The 23794-nt window shown below is 48.4% G+C and overlaps 1 protein-coding gene across 3 annotated transcripts; it reads left to right on the forward strand.

Annotated features, from left to right (window-relative positions):
- The first annotated feature begins 1179 nt into the window (after positions 1 to 1179).
- TBCEL (tubulin folding cofactor E like) lies at positions 1180 to 22426 on the forward strand. Of its 3 annotated transcripts, XM_038167576.2 has the most exons (9): positions 1263 to 1287; positions 4253 to 4402; positions 5245 to 5313; positions 6621 to 6760; positions 9960 to 10141; positions 11217 to 11473; positions 13583 to 13709; positions 14165 to 14281; positions 18996 to 22426. In XM_038167576.2, the coding sequence occupies exons 3-9, from the start codon at positions 5304 to 5306 to the stop codon at positions 19312 to 19314; spliced, it is 1152 nt and encodes a 383-aa protein (XP_038023504.2). In that variant the 5' UTR covers positions 1263 to 1287; positions 4253 to 4402; positions 5245 to 5303; the 3' UTR covers positions 19315 to 22426. The 3 variants fall into 3 exon arrangements, with proteins under 3 accessions (XP_027300092.2, XP_027300093.2, XP_038023504.2); XM_027444291.3 differs by lacking the exon at positions 5245 to 5313 and having other exon boundaries at positions 1180 to 1287; XM_027444292.3 differs by lacking the exon at positions 5245 to 5313 and having other exon boundaries at positions 1212 to 1287; positions 4256 to 4402.
- Positions 22427 to 23794: the final 1368 nt, after the last annotated feature.

Consider the following 23794-nt stretch of genomic DNA (forward strand, 5'->3'; position numbering starts at 1 on the left):
GTTGACAGGGTGGCATATAGCGGAATTGTAAGGAGATATAGCAAGTGATTTGGACTGTACTACCTGAAAACCCTGACACCTTTCACGTAGCAGCAATGGTAGAATTTTCCCCAGGATGCATAGCAATAATGTGAATCTTTCATAATTCTGCATCAGGCAATGTTGGGCAGTAAATAAGTCTTTCTCCACCACAGTCTTAAAGATGCATACCCAATGCTTTATGTAAAAAGCTGCTGTGTGGGAACAAAGTCCAAGCATAGAGGGGAAACAGAGAAAAGGAGACAAAAAAGCTGAATTTCAGGAATGGTAATAGGCTGGGGCACTTCTCATTTCCTTAGTGCAGCTTTTAACTTTGCAGTTGGTGCTTAGATAATGTGCTGATGGCTCTAACTGATGGCCCAGGACAGGGCAGTGCCCGTGGTGAGAGAGCTTGGGCAGGGCTGGCAGCTGGGAATGCCCCTGCCTGTAGCAGGACGTTCAGGCATTTCTGACCTTCCTTGTAACCCTAGTGAGGACGAGGTGGGAAACCAGGGAGGCGTGCTGCCAGGCAGACTCCTCTACCATGGCCTTCCTTCACCAGATTTACTGTCATGCCTTGTCCAGTACCCACACAAGGGATAAAAAAGGAGAGAAACAGGCAAACTGGTCATGTGGGACTGCATGTTTCTGGCAAGGGCGTGTAGCTAGGTCCATGCAGGACATGCCCAGGCTGTTTGTGAAAGTGATGTCATGCACATAGGATACATGTCACCCTATGTGTTGTGTTTTATGCACTGGGATATGGTTTGTGTTTATGCAGTGGAACGTGGTTTGTGTTTTACGCACTGGGACACAGTTTGTGTTTATGTATTAGGATATGGTTTGTGTTTTCTGCGCTGGGACATGGTTTGTGTTTTATGCACTGGGACACGGTTTGTGTTTATGCACTGGGATATGGTTTGAGTTTTGTGCACTGGGACATGGTTCATGTTTTACACACTGGGACACACTTTGTGCACTGGAATATGGTTTGTGTTTTATACACTGGGACGTGGTTCTTATTTACACCCTGGGACGTGATTTACATTTATACCCTGGTCTCTGTGCTGTGTTTATGTGTTTATGTTTGTATATATTTACATGCCACCACCACCGCGCCCCACACACCAACTAGGCCGCGCATCCCCGTTGCCATGGCAACGGCGGCCGGCCGGTGTCACGTGCCGGGGGGTTGGGAACCGGCGTCACGTGATGTTTGGCTACCGCCGAGCTCCTTCCGGGTCGATGCGGGACGCGGCCGGGGCCTGGGTGAGCGGGGCCGGGCGGGGGGGGAGGAAGATGAGGAAGAGGAGGAAGGGGGGGGGGATGAAGAGGAGGAGGAGGAGGCCGGGCTGAGCCCCCCTGTGAGGTCCTTGCCCCCAGGCTTGGCTTGCTGTGGGGCTGCAGGGCCTGAGGGTGGTTTTGGGGCGGTTTCTGGCAGTTTTGGGGCCCAGCACCCCCCCCCCCCCCCCTCCAGCCCCGCCAGCTTGAGGCCGACCCCGTCCCGCAGCGCCTCACAGGCAGCCTCTGGGGTGGTGGCTTGGGCTGAAAGCGAGCCGGGGGCTGCCTGCTGGGGGTGTTTGTGCTGCAGGAGCGCTCCCCGTGCTGCGTCTCCCACCTGGCAGCCCTCAGCCCGTGCTGCTTCCTCCAAATGTTTCTATTTTCAGCCACAAACCCGCTCCCGAGGCGTTCAGGTGGCTCCGGAGCCCACAAACCCAACTCCCAGGTGGCTCTGGAGCCTGCAACCCCACTCCTGCATGGCTCTGGGCACTGCCATTAACGTTGTCATTCTCTTCCAGGGGTTCTTGTGCTCCTGGTTGCCTTCCAGCCCTGCCTCCGAAATATTTCTGGTGTCATCGCTGTGCCCTCCTTTCTCTTCTCCTTTCTCTTCACCCCCCAGTTGCAGCAGCCCGGTGGGTGTCCCTCGGATCTCCACCAGCTGCAAGCTCCTCTTTGCAGATGCTTGGCAGTGTCACTGGGGCCACAGCCTTCCAGCTGAGCTTAAATGCAGCCAACAAAGACTCCTTGTCAACATCTTTCAGAGACCGAGGACGTCTCTTGCAGTCTCTGCTGTCACTTAGAGAACCCAGAGTTATTTTAGGGTAGGAGCTGTTCTTGCGCCATCAGTAGGACAACGCTCGGGAATGGGCACCTTGCAAATTACACTGCTGTGCTCTCGTGCAGGCAGCATTCGTGTGGAATGCGTCACGCTTTCCTGGCGTGTTCGTTGCTCCGAAGTAATGGTGGTGATTCAGAGAAGCCACGTGTGATGGGTTATTATGGTCAGTACGAAATCTGACAATGTAGCTAGTAGAGAACTGCCCCTGACGTTATCGTCCCCTGGCAATGGCAATGGCTTGCGAAACTAAAGCTTGAAGAAGACAACTTTTGTAATTCAAAGGTGCTAAACGTGTCTGTTTGAGGTTTGTTTCAGTTGTGGAATATTTTCATATTGCAGCTGAAAATGTGATTTATTTTTTCTTTCCCCTAGTTTGATGTCAGAGTGACTTTATCGTGTGGAATTCCCAGCTGGATGTTTGCTCAGCAGATAAGCAGGAATGGAGGAGGTCAAAGAGCTGCGTGAAGGACAGAAAGCTTTGTGCACGGGGGAGTTCTGTGATTTTGGGCCCAGGAGGGCTGCGTGTGCGTTTAGAAAGCAACGGTTGTCTGTCCTATGATACTGAGCTCCAAAGCTGCTCTGGATTGAGGATCTGTCAGCCTAAAGCCTTGGCTGGCCGTGCAAATTGTTCCTGCCATACGCTGAATGGTGTGGCGTGGAGTTAAATACCTTGCTCCTGACACAAACTGTGCTTTCAGGATTTCATTTTCAGTTGTAGCTGCATATTGGCCAGCAAGCTGAGGCTGAGCTGTGAGTTGGCCAAGTTGTTGAGGGCTAAAAAAGGTGTGCTTCTTTTAGATTAGCAAGCCTAATTCTTTCAGGCTGTGTTTGTAGCATGTAAACTATGTATTAGGTAAAAAATTATAACGGGTCTGTCAGCTTGCTTCTTATTATATCAAAGTCTTTTGTGATGGGGGAATTTTACGCAGTCTGATCAGGAAGAAGTGAAGTAGAGCTGGTTAAGCAGGTGAGTCTCAGCAAGGGGAGCCTGAATGCTAGCTAAAACTTCTTTGTTTAAGATTTTATACCTGCCGTTGCCAGTTTGCCAGATGTAGTGTCCCCCATGAACACAAGGTGAGGGTTTCTGGCAGGCGTCCTGCAGGTGCAGGTTGATGTCCATACAGACGTGAGCTGGGTTTTGCTGGTGTTCTCACAATGAAGTTGTGCAGTACTTAGGCTAAGTGCTAAGGACGAGACCCTTGAGAGATCCTTGGTGATTTTACTCTCAAACTCGAGTACTTCCATGACGCCCCGCGGGCCAGCTGATGGAAGTCTTGCTAGCAGAGGCTGCTGAGCTCCGGGCTGTTTACTGCACTGGCCTGATTTTAAAAAAACAAACCATAGGTTGCTTTACATAGTATCTTTATAAACGAGTAGGGTGCTGTGGATCCTTCTTGTCTTCCCTTTTTTTCCCCCATCCAAAAAGCTACGGCTGAAGCCATCACCTTCGTTTTGTCTGCCTAGCTGGAAGGCAGGCACCTCTGGGCTGAGGCCTCTCTGTATCACTCAGGTGTAATCAGGGTGCATTGTTATCTGTCAGAGCAAATGACTGTGGCTAAGTATTAGTGACAAAAGAGTTGTTTTACATCAGGGTGTAAAGATCAAGCCATAACTTGAGCACCTAGCAATTAGGATCCCCAAACCTGATCTTGCCTAATGGTCCTGAGTGAGAGAGTAGGGAAGTGACGGGATGAAAATACCCTTCCAAGCAACCTCTTGCTTGATCATAAACAGCTTTTTGCTCTTTCCCCATCCTTGCCACCCTACAAGTGTGGCTGAGAATATACATACGAAAATCTCACAGTCCTCTTGCGAGACACAGAAGTAAAATCTTTTGCAGCTTGGAGTCTATTATCTCTCTGTTTTTTTTTTTTTTTTTTTTGTTTGTTTGTTTGTTTGTTTGTTTCTTTTCTTTCTCTTTTTTCTTGGTCTCCCCCCACAAGTAACGTATCACCGTAATCTTAAATTCGAGACCTGTTAGACTAACCTGCAGGTGAGAAGAATGAAGATGTATGACCCAGCAGGTCACTTCAGGTCCTGTGTCCCTAAAGACCACTGTTGCAGGTGATGACCAGCTGCTGACTGTTTGTGTGCACTGTTTTCTCTCTTAACTAGAAGTCCAAGAAAGGAGCATGGACCAGCCCAGCGGAAGGAGTTTCATGCAAGTGCTTTGTGAGAAATACAGCCCTGAGAACTTCCCTTATCGTCGTGGTCCTGGCATGGGGGTGCATGTCCCCGCAACTCCGCAGGGTTCACCTATGAAAGGTAGGAGCCTGTGGGGTTTCAGGTGGGATCTGTTTCACAGTTGCTGTTGCCTATGTTGAAAGAATTGCCCTGAATTGCACAGAAAAAGGAAACATCGTGCTGTATTATAAAGTGTTTGCTACGAGAGAGCTGAGACTGTATTCTAACAAAGACAGAAAGTGGATCTGGTGCCTGAAGTCCTACTGCCTTCCTTGTCAGCACAGCAGAATCAGAATCTTTTTGATGAAAAATGGAAACAAGACCTTGTGCAGCACCAAGTTTTGAGGGCTAGGTAGTCCCTGCTGCTTATTTTTTTCAGCCTAGTGATATTAACTGCTTTATTAGCAGCTGTAGCAACGTGCATTTTGGCAGAGATGGCTTAACAAATGCAAAAAACTTGATCCAAATGTGAGGTTATTTCATATGCTGGTAGTATCACGCAGCAGTGCCATCAGCTTGCATTGATGTCTGTAGGTACAGAGGGAATCCACTGCACACGGGACTGGATTTTATGTCGAGCCAAGTGATGAGCTGCAGAATCTCCAGGACTTTTTTTGTGACAAGTGGCTCAAGTGAATTTGTGGTTTGCTTTGGCTCGCTTCTCAAGGCATCAACTTATCTCTGCGACTGCTTTTGCTGATCTAGTGGAGAAATCCTCTCTCCCCTTTGCTTCTGACCTTACTGCCTGAAGGCATTTTCAGACGGATGTGTGTCTCAAGTGCTGTGCTGCTCATGTACGTCCTTCAGCCTTCTAGACTGCAGAATCTATGTTGCTACTTCACGTTCTTTGAACTGGATCAGTTTGACACCCTTTAGTCTTCCCTCCAGCTCTGATGTTAGCATTTGGTTCTCTGTTTGTACAGATGACTGAGATGCCCATTTGTCCCACCAACCTGCCGCTTCTTTGTTTAACCTCTTGCCCATGTTGAGCTGTAAGTCTAGTTTAATTTTCCGTCAGGTCAATTTGTATCATAACCAGCCCCAGAGGGGAAAATAGCCGTGGAAGTTAGCTGGGTGAAATGTGCCGTAACTGAGTTTGACAGAGGAGAAAAAGGGGCCTGAGTTCAGCTGAGGATAAAACGTACAGCATGTCACTCAAAATTAACACAAACAGAATCTGCCTGATGGAATATTCAGCCAGGGCTCTCTGTCCTGTGTGCCAGCACACGCCTACCTGGGTTGTTTAGATGGGGAAAACAAAGCAGTTGTTTGTAAGTCTTAAATTGTGATGGAGATGTGACCTGCAAGTGCATCACAACTAGTGCCCAAAGTACAACACTCTCCTTTAAAAAAGCCTAATGCTAGTGAGCCAAATAAAACAGAAAACTCAGATCACTCCAATTACTGCCTGCTGATAGAATCCCTTTCTGTTCATGTCGTTGTCAAGCATTAAAAGGAGAGAAAAAAGGCCGTTTTTTTAGGAAAAAGCTTGTTGCTGAATTTTAGTAGATTTTGATACTCAACAGAGATGAGAGAGCTGTATTGTATGTGGAAGAGAGTACGCCTGATGGCTTGCATTGCCTGAATTTGGATTTCTGGGGTTGACATGGTTTCCTGTGACAAATCCATACCTTTTTAGTTTGTCATGGTTTGGCCTTAGCGAATCAAGCCGTGACTGTGCTCTAAAGTCCTTGTCTGCGGAATAACTCTAAGAATGTTTACCTGCATGAGGAGAGACTAAAGCGAAACTGAAGCAGAAACATGAAGGGCAGAGCAGAGACCTTAGCTTTTCCAGCCTCTTCTAGATAGCTGAAAAGGAAGAGCTTAGAAAAGAACTGCTTAAATATATCCTTGCCCGAAGTGGGCAAAGTACAGGAGGATAAGGAAGTCTGGCTCTGTGCAGCTAACAGTCGGGCTGGTTCTGTATCCTATCTGCAGCAGCAGGTGCCTGAGGAAGAGCATAAGTTCTGGCGAGAACTGATATGAGGCTGACTGTAAACTACAGAGGACTGGCCTGTCCCTGCTGCTGTGCTGCAGACAGAAATGCGTGTAGTAACTGAAGAGCATCAGTACTGGTGGTATGGCATGTTGAGATGCAGAAAGGCTTCCTGGTTTATGTTGGTCACTTGTCATAACATCCGTATTTATCCCAGTTTCTCTTAAATGTATGTAAATTGTGGAATTTCTGGTAGATCCTTCTGTTTGCTGAATTTCACACTTATCTCGATTGCACTGGTTGAGACGAAGGTGTTGGTTGCGATGCTGACCATGGGGCATCTTTTCATCTATCCTCTTTCAGACCGTCTCAACCTTCCAAGCGTGCTAGTACTGAACAGCTGTGGCATCACCTGTGCAGGAGATGAGAACGAAATCGCCGCCTTCTGTGCTCATGTGTCCGAACTAGATCTTTCTGACAATAAACTGGAAGACTGGCATGAGGTAAAATGGTTACTTGTGCATCTGTCTGAATAGCTTTGATGACTACTGTCATGACAGCAAATGCATCACAGGTCATAGGAGTACTTCATTCATATAAACGAGTTAAATTTCTGTTTATTTTGTGAGTTCTTTCTATCATCTATGAAGATGATGCTTATTTACTTTGACAACTACAGAGCCATAAACTTGATGAATTTAATCCGTTTGAGCACTTGACTCCATTTGCCTCATGACTTATGATCTTGGCCTCTGGGTGACAAATATATATTTTTTATCGTGCAAAGCACTGGAGCTGGCATTTCCAAAGTCAAGAGGTTAATGAGCGGTGCGGGTTTTTAACAGAGTAAGAACCAAGGAAGTCTGAGGAATTGATGGAGTTGGTTTCCAGCTTTGCCACTGATTCTGTGATGCTGGGCAAGATATTTATTTATTCTCTCTCCTCTTTTGCTTTGGCATCTGCAGAACAGGTTTAATAATATTTATATCAAAGGATATTTATGAAGCCTCATTAATTAATGCTAAATGCTACTGTAAAATGCTCGGAAGTGCTTGGCTGGAATATGCTTGATAAATGCAATGTAACCTGAGTAAAATAATCACAGTCTGTTGTTGTTCCTTATTGACTTATGTTCTGCTTCTCTGTCAGTGTTTATCCCTTAAAGAATAGGAAAAAAAGAAAAAATAGAAGAAAGGACGATAGAAAAAATGAGAAATGGGGAAAAAGAAAGGATGAGCATTGTAAAAAGTGTCACGAGTTTCTGTCCTGTTAAGCTCCTGCGTATTTGATGTGTAGCAAACAGTGTCTGCAGAAATGTTGCTGCTCTGACACAGAGGCTGCCCTGCCATGAGGCCTCCCCTCAGCCTGCTCTGCTCTGGACTGAACAACCCAAGGGAATTCAGCTGCTCACCTTGCCCTCTAGGCCCTTCACCACCTTTGCTGCCCTCCTTCAGGCACTCTGTAACAGTTTTGTCCTTATTACCTTGTGCCAAAGCTCCAGGCAGTGAGGTGAGGCCGTGTGATAAGGCTGGTGCCTCCTGACTTGTTTTACTGTGACCCCAAAAAGCCTCCCACAGCAATGAGGTGCTGCTTGCCTGCTCCCTGTTCTGCCTCTTCCCCTTGGTGTGGTGAGCAGCTGGGGTCACACACAAGCTTCATGCCTCCCACCCTGCTGTTTGTTCACTCTTTAGGCTGCCCCTGGGCAGCACAAGGTGCTGGCTTCTGCACGAACTGCAGAAAAGCAGGAAATGAAAGGTTTTCCATGTGCTTTAGCCCCTTCCTCTGAGACGGGATTAGGTTTTCTTAGCCTGTCTCCAGCAGATAAATATCTAGGTGGCTTTTAAAAACTGCTGGTGATGGGGATTGCAGACCCCCAGGTAGCCTGGTCCCATGCTTAGCTAATAACTTCCTAGTCCAAACCAGGTAACTTAAGTCTCCCATGCTGCAAATTAAGGGAATTGCTCGCTCCCCTGTGCTCAGCAGATATGGAGGAGCATTTGATGCTGTTCCCTTCACAACAGCCTTTTATACCCACAGAGGGTATTAACGCTTTCCTGTCTCCTTTTCCAATTTTAGTATAACATTGAAAAAAATCCACTTAGTCCTTCCTTTGTTTTCAGGCCATCTCTTTCTAAATCCTGTATTGTTTTTCTTGCTGTGATGTCCTTCCAGTTTGTCTACTCTGTTATTAAGGCATAGAGCCCAAAGCATGACCTCACCTGAGCTGAGGCTTTGTTAGTGCAAAGGGAGGCAGGGTGTTTGCCTCCAGCATCACGTACGTAATGCATGAATTAAGGCTTTGCAGGAGACAATTATCCTCTGCTAGCAACTGGGCCCTATTGTATGCCTGTGTGTCACGGTCTTCCCAAATCTCCTCCCATCCCAATCGCTCTGTGGAGTGGAGCTCTCCAGCCAAGCGTTTTGTGACCCCTAAGTATTTTCTCAGTGAATGCCCTTTCCCAACTCAGGCTGTCCTTGAACTGCACTTCCATCTGTTGGCATTCAGGTGGCTTTGCTGTGGCCTCTGCTCTTGTACTGCAACGTGACATCAGCTCTCCCACCTTAGCATCATCCACGGATTACAAAAACACCTACCGTTCAATTCTTTTGCCAATTGACAACGTAACGAGCAGCAATCTGCTAGAAAATGCCCTCGGTATGTCTGCTAGTTCTGTATTGAACTCCTAACTGAGAGTGATATTCCAGGGGCTGTAAGTCCTCAGTTTGCCTATGTGACGGGCATGCAGAGGGCAGCAGGCGCTGTCGTTCCATTAGGTGACTTGTCACTGAATCAGTTACCCAGCCGAGGAGGAAAATTAGATTGACGTGATGTGTTCTTTGCAAATTGGTGCTGCCTGGCCGTTCTGGTCACTGAATCATTTTTAGGTGGCCACAAATTGATCATTTAAATAACCTCTTCTGGTATCTTTCTGGGTATTGGCAGTATCTAGGTCAGCACCTGCCCCTATCACACGATCCATTATGTTTCCTGCACTCCACCTCCGTACCTCGTTGCCTCTGGTTTTTCCTTTTCTGCATCGTTCTTCCTTCCTTGTCTGCTCCTGTGCCCTCAGGTACACAGAAAGTAGCCCCAAGCATTGGTACCTAACGTTTGGATTGATTGTAGGAAAGCTGCTGTTTTCAGGGTAATGGGATCAACTAAGGAACTCATCGTGTGTGTAGGATGAGCTTCTGTCTGGCCCTCACGGCGGGCAAAACAGCGAGGGCTGGGGCTGGTGGGGAGCAGTGGAAAGGTGAGTGGGAAGTGGAAAAGTGATCAGCGACAGCCACAAACTCAAGGGATGTGCCCGTGGCCCCCCCTGCCAAAAGAGGGGTGCAGCAGCTCCCTGAGCTGCTGGCTCCTGCAGTGTGGGGCTGCTCGAGCGTGGTGCCCAGGTGGATTTTATGGCCGCTCCCAAGAGACTTGCTTTCTCTTATCAAGCTGCTCCGAGAGTGTAATTAAATGAACTGCTGAGGTGAATGAACAATTAACCAATCAATTTAGATCAGTGAATAGCTGGAGTATGAATTGCAGGTAGTTATCCAAAAGCCTTATTTCTCTCCCCCGCCCCCATACAATTTCCTTGACTCGTGGTCACTCCAGAGGGCCCCCTTTTGGAGATGGGACATTATTGCTCGAGGTCCAATTACTGCCTGATACGAATTTCTTTCTTTCTCTTTTTTTTTTCCCTCCCCACTTAGGTCAGTAAAATTGTGTCCAACGTCCCCCACTTGGAGTTTCTAAACTTGAGTTCCAATCCTCTCAGTTTGTCCGTTTTAGAGAGAAGGTGTGCTGGGTCTTTCGCTGGTGTTCGCAAGCTTGTGCTCAACAACAGCAAAGCTTCGTGGGAAACAGTCCACACGATCCTGCAGGAATTACCAGAGTAAGCACGGGGAGCTGGGCCTGGAAAGGGGCACTCACTGCACGCAGGTTGAGGCTGTGTCATCAAATCTCGTGGAGAAGGGTGTGAGGAAGCAAGCGTGATGGCTAATAAAACACAATTTCTTTGGGAGCTTGGGAACGGGCCAGGGGAACACTTTACACTGTCATAAATGCTGAACTTGTGCAGTGCTGCAAAGCCCACCAAGGCTTCTTCTCCGAAATTAAAGACTGGTGTTGAGAGATTGCTAATGATGCTGACACTGGAGGAGGTGACACTCTTGCTTGTGAGTCACTGCAGAATGAATGGCGCAGCGCATACCTGTGCTAATGGCTTTTGAATGGGATGGAAATCCGAGGGTCTGGCCACTTGTCAAGTAATATTTCATCGTGCTTTGCTGTGCAAATGTGTTCGTTTCTGTGGTTTGGCCACGGTCCACCTTAGCAATGGCAGTCAGCTTCGCCAGACGTCCTCAGTGGCTTTAGTTTGATATCAGATTCCTCTTCTTACAGCTTTGTAAGGGGAGATGATGGCAGCAGCACATCCCCCGTGGCCAGCATATGCTTAACTGGGAGGCAGTTTAGTTGTCTGAAAAGTTAGTGAGACCTATTTTTTCTTTCTTGAATGGGAGCCTTTGGCAGAACCAGTCATGTGGGTAAAAAGTCTCATCTATATTGTATGAAAGCACCTTTTAAAATGAAGTGGTGAGCACTGGGTGTAGGTACCAGTCACTAATGGAGCTGGGTTGGTGGCTCGTTGGCCACAAATGTGGAGCAGCCTCCCAAATGATCTGTTACACAAGTATTTGTGTAACCAATAAAAGTATTTGGTGGGCCAGGAGGACATGTAGAGAGGTTTTTCATCTGTTGGGGAAGCTTATGGATAGGAGCAGAGCAGAGAAGTAGTTGAAATACTCCATTTGGAGGGGTGAGGGGCCCTCTCTGCCCCGAGGTTTCAGGTCATGTAGGAGCCGTTAAAGAAAGTTGTGTTAAAATCACACGTGTGTCCCTCTACCCGAGGTGTAATCATTTCAAAAGGTATGCTAAGGTGCTGATACGATCCTTCTTCCCCTTTGCAGCTTGGAGGAGCTCTTCCTGTGCCTTAATGACTATGAAACAGTGTCTTGTTCTCCGGTTTGCTGTCAGTCTCTCAAATTACTCCACATAACTGACAATAATCTTCAAGACTGGACTGAAATTCGAAAATTGGGGATTATGTTTCCATCACTGGACACGCTTATTCTGGCTAACAACAACCTCACAACCATTGAAGAGACAGAAGATTCCCTAGCAAGGCTGTTCCCCAACTTGCGATCCATCAATTTGCACAAATCGGGTGAGTGCCTTGAACTGGTACACCTGTTGTTCTCAGTGGAAATGATGGCAAATCAGGATATTTCCTCCCAAGTAGGTGAAAAACACACTTGGTGCTGATTGAAGTGCCTGTTGCTGGAGCTGAGATGAAAATGCCCAGTTACCTTCGGCTCAGTCTACCCTGGCAGATGCACTGAAGTGCATTGACCTGAGGAATGCAGCGTTAGGAAAGGATAACAAGCAGGAAATCCACTTGCTCATTTCTGTTGGCTTTTCCTGCTGCTTTTGGTAGTTAGTCATTACCTAAACGATGAGTCAGAGCAAGGTGGACTGGTAGTTATTCAAACTGAGCTGGCACAGAGCTTTTTTCCTTAGTAGTTTCCTTCTATTTTCTGTCCCTGCCCCAGGAGATTCTGGCTGGAGGAAAGATAAATAAGTGCCTGATGGTGCAGTGGATGAGAGAATCCCATTTGCCGTTCAATCTGTGTTTTATCTTGGGTGAAATGAGCACACGTGTAGGTACGTGGCACATAAGGACCAAGCATACATCAGCCAAAGCTGTCCGTCAGCCATGCTCAGTTATTGGAAGCTCACCACAAGTTGTGCTCGAGGTGACTTGACACTTCAGCCCCAGAGATTTTCCAACTGATGCTCCAGAAGGAGAATAAGGAATCGGTGTATTGGGCAGCGCACCCTGTGCTCGGACAGGGGAAGCTGCATCAGGGCTGTGATGCACTTGTGAGGTGGCACGTACGCCACAAGCTCTGCTTCAGAAGTACTTAATGCATCATCACCTTTTGTTCTCTACAGCTTTATATGCAGTGCAACTGACAGTTAAGTGTTCACCTAGGTAGAAAGTACTTTGTTAGCGTGCTCTGCAATGTAAGCATCAAAGAATCCATATAAAAAAGGCTTAAAGCTAACCAGAGGAAGAAAAGCTTGTTAAGCTGGATTTGAAAGCACCGTGGCACTGAGGAGCAAGTGCTCCCATGATAAGTAGTTTTGCAATTTTGATGCCAGTTCTTTAAGAACCCGGGGTTCTGCATTGCATTTTGGTGGTTAGGGAACTGTTGAGTAGAGACCAGAAACAACAAAGCAGAGAATAATGCTGAGTAGGGAGAGGTCCTGAGCAGCGATCCTTTTAAAATTGTCTCAGCACCCGAGGAAGCAACCCAAGCAACTGAATAAAAACAATTAATGGTGATCAGAAAGACGTCAGATGGCAAGTTAGTGGATGTGAACGTGCTACAAAACAAGTTAGTGCACCAAGTATCGATGCAGGTGCTTTTGGACTCCTCCCTTTTGTTATTCTTCACTCCTTGAAATAGCATAAAGGACATTGGTACAGATGCTGATTGAGTATTTGTTATTTCTGCCTGTGTGTGCATTTTTTTTTTTTTTTTTTTACAGAAAGCTGCAGCACTCCAAAATTCTGTCATCTGAAACACAAAAGGATATGCCCTCTTGAAACTGGCACCTCTTAGCAGACCCTTTTAGCTTAGTGGAGATCAGGAATGAGCTAATGATAATGCTTTTTTTTTTATACTGACGTTGTAGCAGAACAGGGTCACAAAGGGATGAGGAAATTTGCCTGTTGGCGACATCAGTTTCTCCTTCAGATGTGGCCGTTTCTCTGCAGTGGCTTTGTCCCACCTACAAGAGCCCTGTGGCTGATAAGAATTTTGTTTCTGCTCTGAGAAGAGCTCCTGCTTCTGAGCTGCTCAGTGATGCACAGTTTGGGCTTGAGTTTAGCATTTTCTGACAGGTTTATCTTAAACAAGACCTCTGTGTTTGTTTGTCTGTTTGTTTTAGCCAAAAGGTGGAGTGGCTTTTTTTTGATATTTTCTTTACTGTATGGATGAAGCTGGATGGTGTGTAAAAGCTAAGCTCCCAAGTCACCCATACAGATCATCTATCCAGACTTGTACAGCAGCACGAGAGAATTCAAACTACTGCATCTTGCAAGCAAATGAAGGAGGTCTTTTTGCTCATGACACGCTGAAAACCTGACTTCTCAAAGAAACTTCAGTTGACAATTGCTTGTAACATATGTTGTTTGTCTGTGTCTGATAGTCTCGGATACATAATTCATTACCTCTGAGTGTTTAAGCAAATCTTCTCTTCCAAGCAGGTCTGCATTGCTGGGAAGACATCGACAAGCTAAATTCTTTTCCCAAGCTTGAGGAAGTGAAATTACTAGGAATTCCTTTGCTGCAGTCCTACACCACGGAGGAACGCAGAAAGCTGCTAATAGCCAGGTCTGTTGCTTGTTTATTCTGCTCCAAGACGTGTTTCGTGACAATGAGTGGCTGGGAGCTCCTAATTGGAGGAAGAGGCTGTTAGGAGCTGGGCTTTTGTATGAAATCACCACTCAGAAAGACTGGAGCTGGTTTTTGCTGTTTTAGAAAGAAAGAGAGGAGTGGAAATCTGTAGCTTAACCTCTCAACTACCCAGAGAAGGATTTGACTGTCACGCACACATATACACATCATACATTCATGTGGTGAAATGAAAATGGTAATGCTTGGTTTTGAATGTGCTTGGAAGCTGCGTGGCATTCACCCTCTCTCCTTCTCGAGGGAGACGAGGCTACGTGGCAGGATTCTCCTGATGATAACATTGCAGCTCGTAGCTTTTGGAGGGGACAGTCCTGTTGGTCACCCTGTCTGGGTTTCCCTCCTTTCTGACCATATTTCTCGGTGTCTGCAAGCAGGTTGCCATCCATTGTCAAGCTCAATGGGAGCATTGTTGCAGATGGGGAGCGAGAGGACTCGGAGCGATTCTTTATCCGGTATTACATGGAGTTCCCAGAGGAGGAAGTCCCATTCAGGTACGAATTCGTTGTCTTGGAATGGAGAACGGGGCAGAAAAAGCAGTCAGGCAAAAGGGAAGGTGACCAAGCAGTTGATGTTACGTGGAAAATCTGGGCTAGCTGGTCCATGACAAAAACATCCCTCACACCCTTCCCGTCTTGCCCTCCTTCTGTTTTAGTTAATGCCGTGACATTAGAGCGTTGTCTGATGACTTGTAGAATCACTTTGGCGTGAAATTCAGTCTTAAAGTGTCCACATCAAGTGCCATTACACAACATGACTGTTCACTTCATGATCTTCATTACTTCCTGGCCTCCCAGCGGCTAGCTTCATAACCCACCTGTGTTTGGGAGTCCCCAAAAGCCAGTTCAGATCATGCTCTCCGGTGCCAGGCCAGGGCATCTAATTCTCTTGACCATCTGGTGTGTGGAATAAGGCTGGCAATGGGAAGCTGTCCCCTCACTTTGAAGCTTGCAAATCACACGTCTGATGGTTTTTCCTTGCCAAAAAGTATGCCCAATGACCTGTTCATCTTCGTAAACTAATGAACTTTGACAGCTGCTGTTCGGGCAGTATCTGCACCAGCAACCAGCATCTACTTACTGCTTCTTAATGGGCTGAGGAAGGATCGTGGAGTGTCCAGCCACTGCCTTGATGTGCCTTTTGCCCTAGGATCCCCATGTGCTTTTCGAACAGTGAAGCTTCAGAGCCCTTTCTTTACAGAAAGAGAGCAGGACAAGAGCGTCGGTGTGTGTGTGTGAGCTGGCAGGGGACAGACAGAGGTAGGAACGAATCGAGGAGCAGGAGCTTAAAGGTATGGCTGGGTAGGGAAGGCGAAGATGTGAACAGAATGTGTTTGGTGTTTACGCTGGTCAGTCAGTGTTTCTCTTAGCTTAACTCCCAGGTAAAACTGCCTCTTGTTTTTCGGAAGAGCTGTGTATGTGACCTGCCAGGACAGTGAGGGCATCAGAAGGCTGGAACAGGGAATTGAGGGCACGGCGGTCTGTAGGAATACTAACAGGTCCAGCAATTGTAGTATTTGCTGAAGGCGTGCTGGGGTCAGTTCTGAGGCGCAGGGTACTAATGTAGTCAGGGAGACAAGACAGCTGGAGAGCCCTCCTGGGCCTTGTTCTAAGGACAAGTTCTGGCTTGTAATTTTAGAAGCTCTTGAAGCGGAAAAAAAAATGAAACAACGGTCGGAAGGGATAGCAGCACAGGCAGAAAATGCTGGGGAAAGGGAGGGGAAGGGGAGGCAGGGACTGTGAGCTCGTGGCACTGTTACTAGAATGGATTCTTTTCCATAACATCTTATTTCTAAGAAAACTGCTTTATGTCTCGGTGTTCATGGCTCCAGAAGGAGAGAAGAGCCAGGCAGGTGAGCCCAATGGCTGCAGCTGAGTCCTGCTCTTTGGCAGACAGGGCTCTGGGTGACTTGGAAAGGCAGCTGGGGGAAGGCAAAGCAGCACCTTGTGCTCGTATTTTCAGTTACAGACCAGGAGAGAAACTAAAGAGCAAGCAGTCCTTTGATCCTGGTGGGATGGCTGTGCTGCCTTTAGCTCTCAAAGAAGGATTTGAGGAGGGGAGGGAAGGTAAATACATAGCTGGTAGGCTTGGAGTGTGTGCCTGCTTGTTGCTGTGGGCTTTTGCCTCTAGGCATTGCAGTGGCAGCTGCCTTGTGTGTCCAGGAGCAATATATTGTGGAGAAGGACGGGCTGTGTGTGCCCGTGTAGTCACACAGAACCACACACAGCTGGGTGCTTAACATATTCTGGCCAGGTAAGAAATCACTAACACCTCACCCATCCCACGAAGCTGGGCTGATCTTGACCAACAAGCCGTGTGCTCTTACAGTCAGGTACAGGAGAATTTCTTCTGCCTCTTGATTCCTTAACCTTTAAGCCCTGTTAGTGTCCTTTTCTCAGTCAATGGCCTCTTTGTCTGAATCCCTTCAACTGTGCAGTGTATCCAAGAGACTTGTGCGGCCGCTGAAGGGGGTTATTCTCTTCTGGAGGAATTGTGTGCCACTACGGAGTATTTTCTAATGAGGCTGCAGATGGCTGCGAGTGTCCCTAGTGCCGAGGGCCGGGTTCAGCTCCTGGCCCCGTGCTCAGCAGCCCTAATAGGACCAGAAAGCAGGCAGCGGGATTTTGCATGTGCTCGAGCTCCCTCCGCTTTGCTCCAGCTCTAGTGTGGTCCCTCAAGGTGGTTTGTAATTAGAATCGAATCAGGGCACACGCACGTTGCTGCTGGGAGCACGGCATCTGCATTGCAGTGCTGCCTCAAGCGGAGGAAGGCGACACAGTGGTGCTTGGAAAACACGTAAGTGAAGCAGCCCCCCTCAAATCTATCGAGGCAGAACATGCGGCAAACACGCAGCGTGCTCTGTCACGGCAAGCCTCCCTGGTCGGGCTGCGTCTTTTCGTGGGCTACAGCTCAAAGGATCGGGGGGAAAAGAGTGAAATAAGCAGGAATAATTCTCTCTGGGTGACGTGGGTGAGGAAGGAGTGCTGAGCCTACAATCCGATATTGGCCGGCTTCTTGAGTGACGTCTTTGTGTCTGTGGGCTTTTAATGAGTCCTCAGCGTGTCTGGTCTGCTGTTTATCTGCAGAATATCAGAGGCACTTTTAGTCAGGCTCGGTTCTCCAGCATCCTCTTCTCTGGCAGCCAGCGTCTGTCAGGCTGCGAGGGTGATTACAGAAGTCTCCAGGGTGCCTGTTACCGGGGCACAAGGAACCAAATGAGCAGCGTGCCTTTGTCCTTATTGATTTGAGGGGTTCCAGTCTTTCAGACTCCCAACTTTCTTTACAGACTGCAGTTAGAGGACAAGGAGCAGGCTGCAAAGCTTGTTCTGCCTTTCCTCGGTGTGAGAAAATAGCAGACAGCGTTGCCTGGTCCTCTGCATATTTACAGCACAGGTTTGTGTAATCGTAGCCCATTCTTCTCCCTCTCAGCCCGCTGGAGGTTTGTGTCTCTCTCTGTTCTCCCCAGCATCAGCCCCGTTTGCTTTTAGCCTGTCTTTCAGGGAATTGTTGGGAACTTAGAGCCCTGACAGCAGTGAGTCCTTGCAGCCCTGCACACTCGCTGTCCCTGCCTCACCGTGTGGCTGTTGCTTCAGGTAACACACAAATTGCAGCAGCACTACAGCCAGCACGTGAGAAATTGTTGCCAGTTCACAACGTGAGGAGTTGGTGAGAGTTTCAGGGGCATCCCAAAACGGGCTGAGGGCAGCAAGGGGAGGTTTGCTCCCTTCCCCATCTCCCATCGGCTGTTTGCTGCTGGCTGCGTCCTTCTGGAGGTGGCAGAAGCAGCACCGTGGTGAAATCCTTCCCCTCGGTGACACACCAGCCAGTGCTTGTGCTCACTGTGGGCATAGCCAGCAGGTAAAGCACAGGGAGTATTTTCTCCTCTCGGCACTAAGGGCTCTCCTAAATCGGCCTGATTCTATCAGCCAGGTGACTGCGAGAGCAGGGCAGCAGCCTGCGTTCGGACACTCAGCCCCGGTGAAGGCTCGCTGTGGCTGCGAGACGAGGGAAATCCTAGTGCCTCGAGGCCCTTACCTCACTCCCCGGCAGACAGAGGGGCTGCTGTTCGGCAGGAACATTCCTGCCTCGAGCAGGACTCCCTGGGGTCGCCCGTCCTGCCAGGTCCCGTCATCTCTTGACAGGGGCAGTGACACAGCACCGATCACATTCGGCTCAGGATCGGATTGGGAACAAAAAGCTTTCTGTACGGCATGTAGTGGAGGGCCTCTGAAACGTTACCTTTCTCTGCAGCTCTCGCTCTTTGTCATTGCAATTACAGTGTGGGTTGTGTTGCCCTACTGCCCTTTTCCCAGCCAGGCAGCAGAGAAGCAGAGATGCTGCATCCCCGAAGGGAGCTTTACCTGCTGAAGGCAGCAAGAGGGTGAGAGGGGCTTTCCATTCAGAGGATGGCTCCTTGGGCTGGACCTTGGAGCCATTGCAGCTCTGCCAGTAAAATCTCCATGTCATTTCTTAAAAGACCAGTTGTCAAGAAGTCCCCCATTTTTTCCCCATCAGTTTCCAAACCATGCAGCAGCTCCCCTTTGTCTGGCAATCTTCTCGTTCCTCTACTCAGTGGAGTAAAACATTTGGGACCTAAGTGTCCTCATGGACAATGTCAGGAATTTCTGAATATCAAGTCAGCCCGTGAAGCCACAGGTCCTGGGCATCTCAGCTGAGGGCTCTGTCACTTGTGGTACCGCTGGCGTGGTTATGGCACCCCTTAGGGAAATATTTGCACTGCAGCAGGACATGCAGAGTCTTGTGTCCTCTCTTCCTTGCCAATCCCACTGTAGTCACGGTTGGTGTGTCCGAAACTGTAGGAGCCCAGCAGAGAGCATTGCTGTTAAGCTTTCCTTAAAGAACTATTCTGAGACCAGTCAACTCGAGCGTCTCGCTTGGTGCTGTGGTGCACCTGGGGACTGCGAGACAAAGCAGCGGGACTGGATGGGCTTTCTGCTTTGTATTTTCTCCTGCTCAGCGTCTTGCTTGAGAAATACCGTGTGCTCTGTGAAGTGTCAGGCTAGCTGAAGAGAAAACAGACTGCTGCCAAGCCAGATTTATTCCTAATGGATGTCTGTCTGGGTTGTCTGACTTGAATCAGGGACAAATGTTGCTTCGTGTGATGAAAATACAGCTCCCTGAAGTACCAGAGGGACTATGTATATGAGGGACTGTCCCGTAATTCTGGACTTCTTTTTTTTTCCTCAGGTATCATGAGCTGGTCACGAAGTATGGAAAGCTGGAGCCCTTGGCAGTCGTGGATCTTCGGCCGCAGAGCAGCGTGAAGGTGGAGGTGCACTTCCAGGACAAAGTAGAGGAGATGTCAATCCGTCTCGATCAGACTGTGGCAGAATTGAAGAAGCACTTAAAAACTGTGGTGCAGCTGTCAACAAGCAACATGCTGCTCTTCTACTTGGACCAGGAGGCTCCCTTCGGTCCCGAGGAGATGAAATACAGCTCACGAGCGCTGCATTCCTACGGCATTCGAGATGGGGATAAAATTTACGTGGAGCCCAGAATGAAATAGCCTCTTTCGACCTTGTGCGTGCATCTGTGTGCACGCACGCACCCCACACGCCCACACACATGCATTTAAGGAGTTTTTTGCAAGGTTTTTATTTCAGTCGGTTGGTTGAGGTTTGGTTGTGTTTCTATAGCAGGTAATGTCTTAGCCCAGAGAGCGCCCTGATCTGAGAACCATGCCCGCCATCCACTGCAGGTGACCTTGAGGTGACAATTGACTTCCGTGCGTGTGTTTCAGTGTGTGCAATACCTTGAAGGTTTCTTTGATGCTCCGGTATACTCGTGATCTGGCATGAATGGTCAGTTGCTCAAGCTAAAGAATGCTAGGGCCCATAAGGGTGAGGGTAGCTCGGTGCAGAACTTGACCTGTTTATTTTTTCTTTTTTTCTAAAAGAAGACTTAATTTTTTTTGGCCGAGCTATTCAACTGCAGCTTGAGCAAGCTGAAGAATTTTATTTTCTTTCTGGGTGCTGTCTCTTACCCTTTTGTCACGCTCAAGTTCCCTGAAAAGATCTAAAACAGTATTCGGTTTGAATCAGAGCTCAGGTATTCAGCATGTCCACTTAGCTCCACTGCTTGCTATGAGTGTGCAGGGTGGGGGGAAAGAAGGAGACCCTGTTAGAAAGAAATGATTTCTGTTGCAAATGCATGCCTTAAATCCCTGCCATCCTATTCTGAGTGTGGAGAAGGAGGTTTGCTTTCTGTAATCATGGCACGTAGTGTCTGCAACCTGTGGCGCTGGCAGCCTGGAGGCAAAGCTAGCCCAGCCGTGTAGTTTGGGAAGTGAATTTTGGAAGGTGGTGGATTGGCATCGCTTCGTTGGAGGAGCTTCTAGGGTAATGGGTCAGAAAGGTGTTGAAGGGCACATTTCCCCAGTTGGCTAGGAAACATCCCCACGATGCTGAAAGATCTTCCAGTAAGCACTTAACCTTGCACCAGTTTGTACTGAAAGTGGAATGGCTAAAATTGCTCTCCTGGGAGAGAGCAAGGCTAGAGTTGAAGTTTGTTTGTTGATGTTGCACCAGAAATGAAACCTGGCACTTTCCCTGGGGACCCCTGGCTGTGGGGTCCCTCTTTAGGGTCCAAACTAGCAGAATGTGTTGACTTGGATCAGTTTCTTAGCCGGTGAGTCCAAAAGCACCTCCAGTCACGTTTCTTGTAAAGCAGGTGTTCACTCTGTCAGCCTCCCCCACATGCACCTCGTAGGCATTGTGTGCTGCTGCTTGAATTAGCCCCCTGTTCCTGCTGCAGAGCAGATTCCCTTTCCCGTGCGATGAAACCCTCACTCCTTGGTATCTCTTGTAAATCAGACAGCCGTTTCACTCGACTGTGTCCTCCCTCGTTCCTCTGTCATCCTGACAAGTCGAAGACTTTTCACGTTGCCTAGTTATAAGAACTGCATAAAAAGTTTTTGAAGCTGTGCAGCGAGGGCTCTTGTTACACTCGAACTTCTGACCTTGATTTTGAAATGCTTCCTGTCCCCACATGCACTTTCTTTCCCGAGATGCTTTTGTCCATGCCACTGAGCTCCTTTGTAGCCTCGGAGCTGTGTATTTCTCTTAATATTTTACCTAGTTTGTGGGGTGGGGTAGAATGGGGATAAATCATTATCACATAACCTTCAGGTTCAGGATGTAGGGACCGTTGGGAGGGGGAGTAGTTCTGCATCCACACTAATGATTAAAAAAAGGGAGGATTTAAGACAATGAATTATTCGTGCCTCATCCCCCGGCCAAAACCATCAATTTCCTGGCACCGTTAAGACGAGCAATAGGAGATGGAGCAAGAGCTGCCATAGGTAGCATAGAGGCTGCAGCCCGTAGCTGCAGAGCTGTGTACCCCTAAAAAAAACGAGCGGGGAGATGGTGGCAGTGTAATATAAGATGACGCTTTTATAAGCTAGAGCTTTACTGAAGATGTATTTTCCATTTGGGCAGCGAAAGGCACTTGCTGCCTTATAGCCGAACTCTTAAGCCAACACTTCTGTATGATATATACATAGATACGCATAGGAAAAGTTGTGTTTAATAAGATATTTTGTTATAAAACAAAGTTTTATGAAGATATGGTTGTTTAATATTAGAAGCCTATTTCTCCCGTTGACCTCCCGTTTAGGTACGTTATCCATCAGCCGCTGCATCGTCCGAGTTAAGCGACCAAGGCAGATGGAAAGGAATCTCTGATCTAATTCCATAGAGCAGTAATTGCCTGTGTGGGTATATTTATGACGTTGTAACTGGTATTAATGAGATGCTGTAATTATTGACCAACTTCCTCAGCACAATTAAATGTCTCGGTTGCAGAGAAGGAAATAAACAAAGTCCATTAAAGAATTGAATGGGATTTTAAAGAAGACCCAGCTATGTGCTTGTAAGTTTGTTCGCCCACTAAAGGTTACGCTCGTCCTCGTAGCGAGCGGTGCCGTCGCCGCGCCGGCTCAGAACTGGCAGGAAATGATGGTTTTATTGACACCGGGCCTGGCAGGAACTGGAAGATGGAAAAAGAGAACACCTCGTGGCCTGCGATGTCAACACGTGCTGGAGACTTGGCACCGCTGCCCAAATTGGCTCCCCCAGTCTGTTTGGGGCTGCGGTACAAATGCTGGCTGCCTCGCCGTGTTGTTGGGGAAGGTTGTTCCTGGACGGCGTTCTCAAGCTGTTCATGCAGCCAGCACAGCACACATTGGGGGTATCCAAACCCCTCGGTTGGCTTCCAGAGGAGAACGAGCCATGTCTGAAGCCCAGGAATGATTTACACATCCTCATGATTGACTTTGAAAAGTCGGGTGGAGTGGCACACACGCAACACACCAGAATGCCCCGAATTGGATTGCTTTCCTCTTGTAATGCCTGTCGGGGAAGGGATGTGTGTTTGGGCAATGCTACTGCTTAACGTGGCTCGGGGATGAAGGGGAGGGCTGTGAACAAGAGGGATTTTGGGGCCAACGGCGGGCTCTGACAACGAAGGAGGGTCCCGAGGTGGCAGGAGGCTCGCTCTAAATGCAGTGTCACGAGGGGCTGCATCCCGGTTTTGTTGACGTACCCGCATTGGCAAAAGGTCCCTGGTTCTGTCACATTCCTTCCAGAAAGCAAAATACAGGCTTGCAAGCTTCTCTAGCTCTTGTGTCCTTTTATCCAAGCGCTACTTTTGTCAAGAACTGTTTTGTTGTTCATGCTAGTTCATGCATAAAGATCTGCTGCGGGCAGTCTGCGCAGTGGAAAAAGCACCTGGTTCGTCAGGAGCTAGGGAACAGCTCTATACCAAAGTTTTGCACGGCTCTGCGGATCGAGATTCGATGCTGTGCTGTGTTTTTGGGGACGTTCCTATTGAATATCCACGTTTTTGACCAGATGTTGCAAGCGTGTTGCCGTCCTCTGCTCCCTCCCTGTGGTTTGCCACCAGTTTGGTGGGGGGATGCCCGCATCCACCTGGTACCAGACGATACAGAGCAGTCCACGGGGGGGCTCGGGACAGCTCGGGAAAGCTGCTCCCAATACCTCTTGTTGTTTTGGGGATAAGCTCTTGGTTTGCCATCACCTGCTTGGGTCTGCAGTCACGTTGCCTCCCCCCCTCACCATTTTCTGCTTGTAAATGAGATTCCCGGATTGAAAAATGCAAACGATCTGCTGAAAGCAGCCCGGAGGCTAAAATATGTATTCCTGGCAGCTGTGCCACCCTCATTTGATGGTGGCGCTTCTGCAGGCGGTAGCGAGGCGCCGTCCCCAGAGCCCTGTTCGAGGCGGCTGCGGCCACCTCCAGGAGTTGGACTCGATGAGCCCTGTGGGGCCCTTCCAACTCGGGATGTGATTCTGTGATCTCAGGCCTTTGCCGCTGTGATTGCTTCGCTGCGCTTCCTGGCATCTTCAAATATGATTTAAACATGAAGGTCTATTCTCGCACCCTATTAATTATGCATCCGTGTGTAATTTTGAAGCAAAAGGGAAAGCTGTAAGTCTATCGCAGGTTTTGTTCTGGGTTCTCTCTTGGGGACTCCGCTTCCCGCGCCCGCAATTTGCCTTCGGTTTGCTCGCAGACCGAGCAGTGGAATTCAGGCCACTTAGGTAATTGGTTTGGATCAGTTCAATAAACTTCAGTTTTTGCACAAAAAAATAAAAAAGAAGAAAAAGTGTCCTGAGCTTTGACCTTCCTTGCTCCCTGAAGCAAAATGATTCCCTCTGTCTCACCTGTGCACCTCTGGGAGAGGGCGAGCTGCCGAGGCTTTTTGCTCCGCTAAATGATGTGGGATCCTGGAATAAACCCTCACCAGGGCGTCCTCCTCGGGCTGAGTCCCACAAAAAGGGGATGCCACATGGCTGAGCACTGTCTGCCGCACCTCGTCCTTTACCGCTTGCTTTTCTCAAGGCTGGCCGTGGGATGGAATTTTCTCTGGAAAATAAATGGATAGCGGCTTGCTCGGCTCCCAACGTGCTCAGCACCGCAGGGTGCGAGCATCCCCTGCCAAAAGAAAATCGCCTAGAAGGGAA

Source organism: Anas platyrhynchos, chromosome 25 (assembly GCF_047663525.1).
Source record: "Anas platyrhynchos isolate ZD024472 breed Pekin duck chromosome 25, IASCAAS_PekinDuck_T2T, whole genome shotgun sequence".
In the NCBI taxonomy this organism is placed as follows: Eukaryota; Metazoa; Chordata; class Aves; order Anseriformes; family Anatidae; genus Anas; species Anas platyrhynchos.

Bases quoted from the DNA above. Each gene is read 5' to 3' on its own strand.
- TBCEL (XM_027444291.3), top strand. From the start codon at position 4,270: ATGGACCAGCCCAGCGGAAGGAGTTTCATGCAAGTGCTTTGTGAGAAA. The intron at 6,761-9,959 runs GTAAAATGGTTA...CTCCCCACTTAG, and splicing joins AACTGGAAGACTGGCATGAG to GTCAGTAAAATTGTGTCCAA. The intron at 11,474-13,582 runs GTGAGTGCCTTG...TCTTCCAAGCAG, and splicing joins CATCAATTTGCACAAATCGG to GTCTGCATTGCTGGGAAGAC.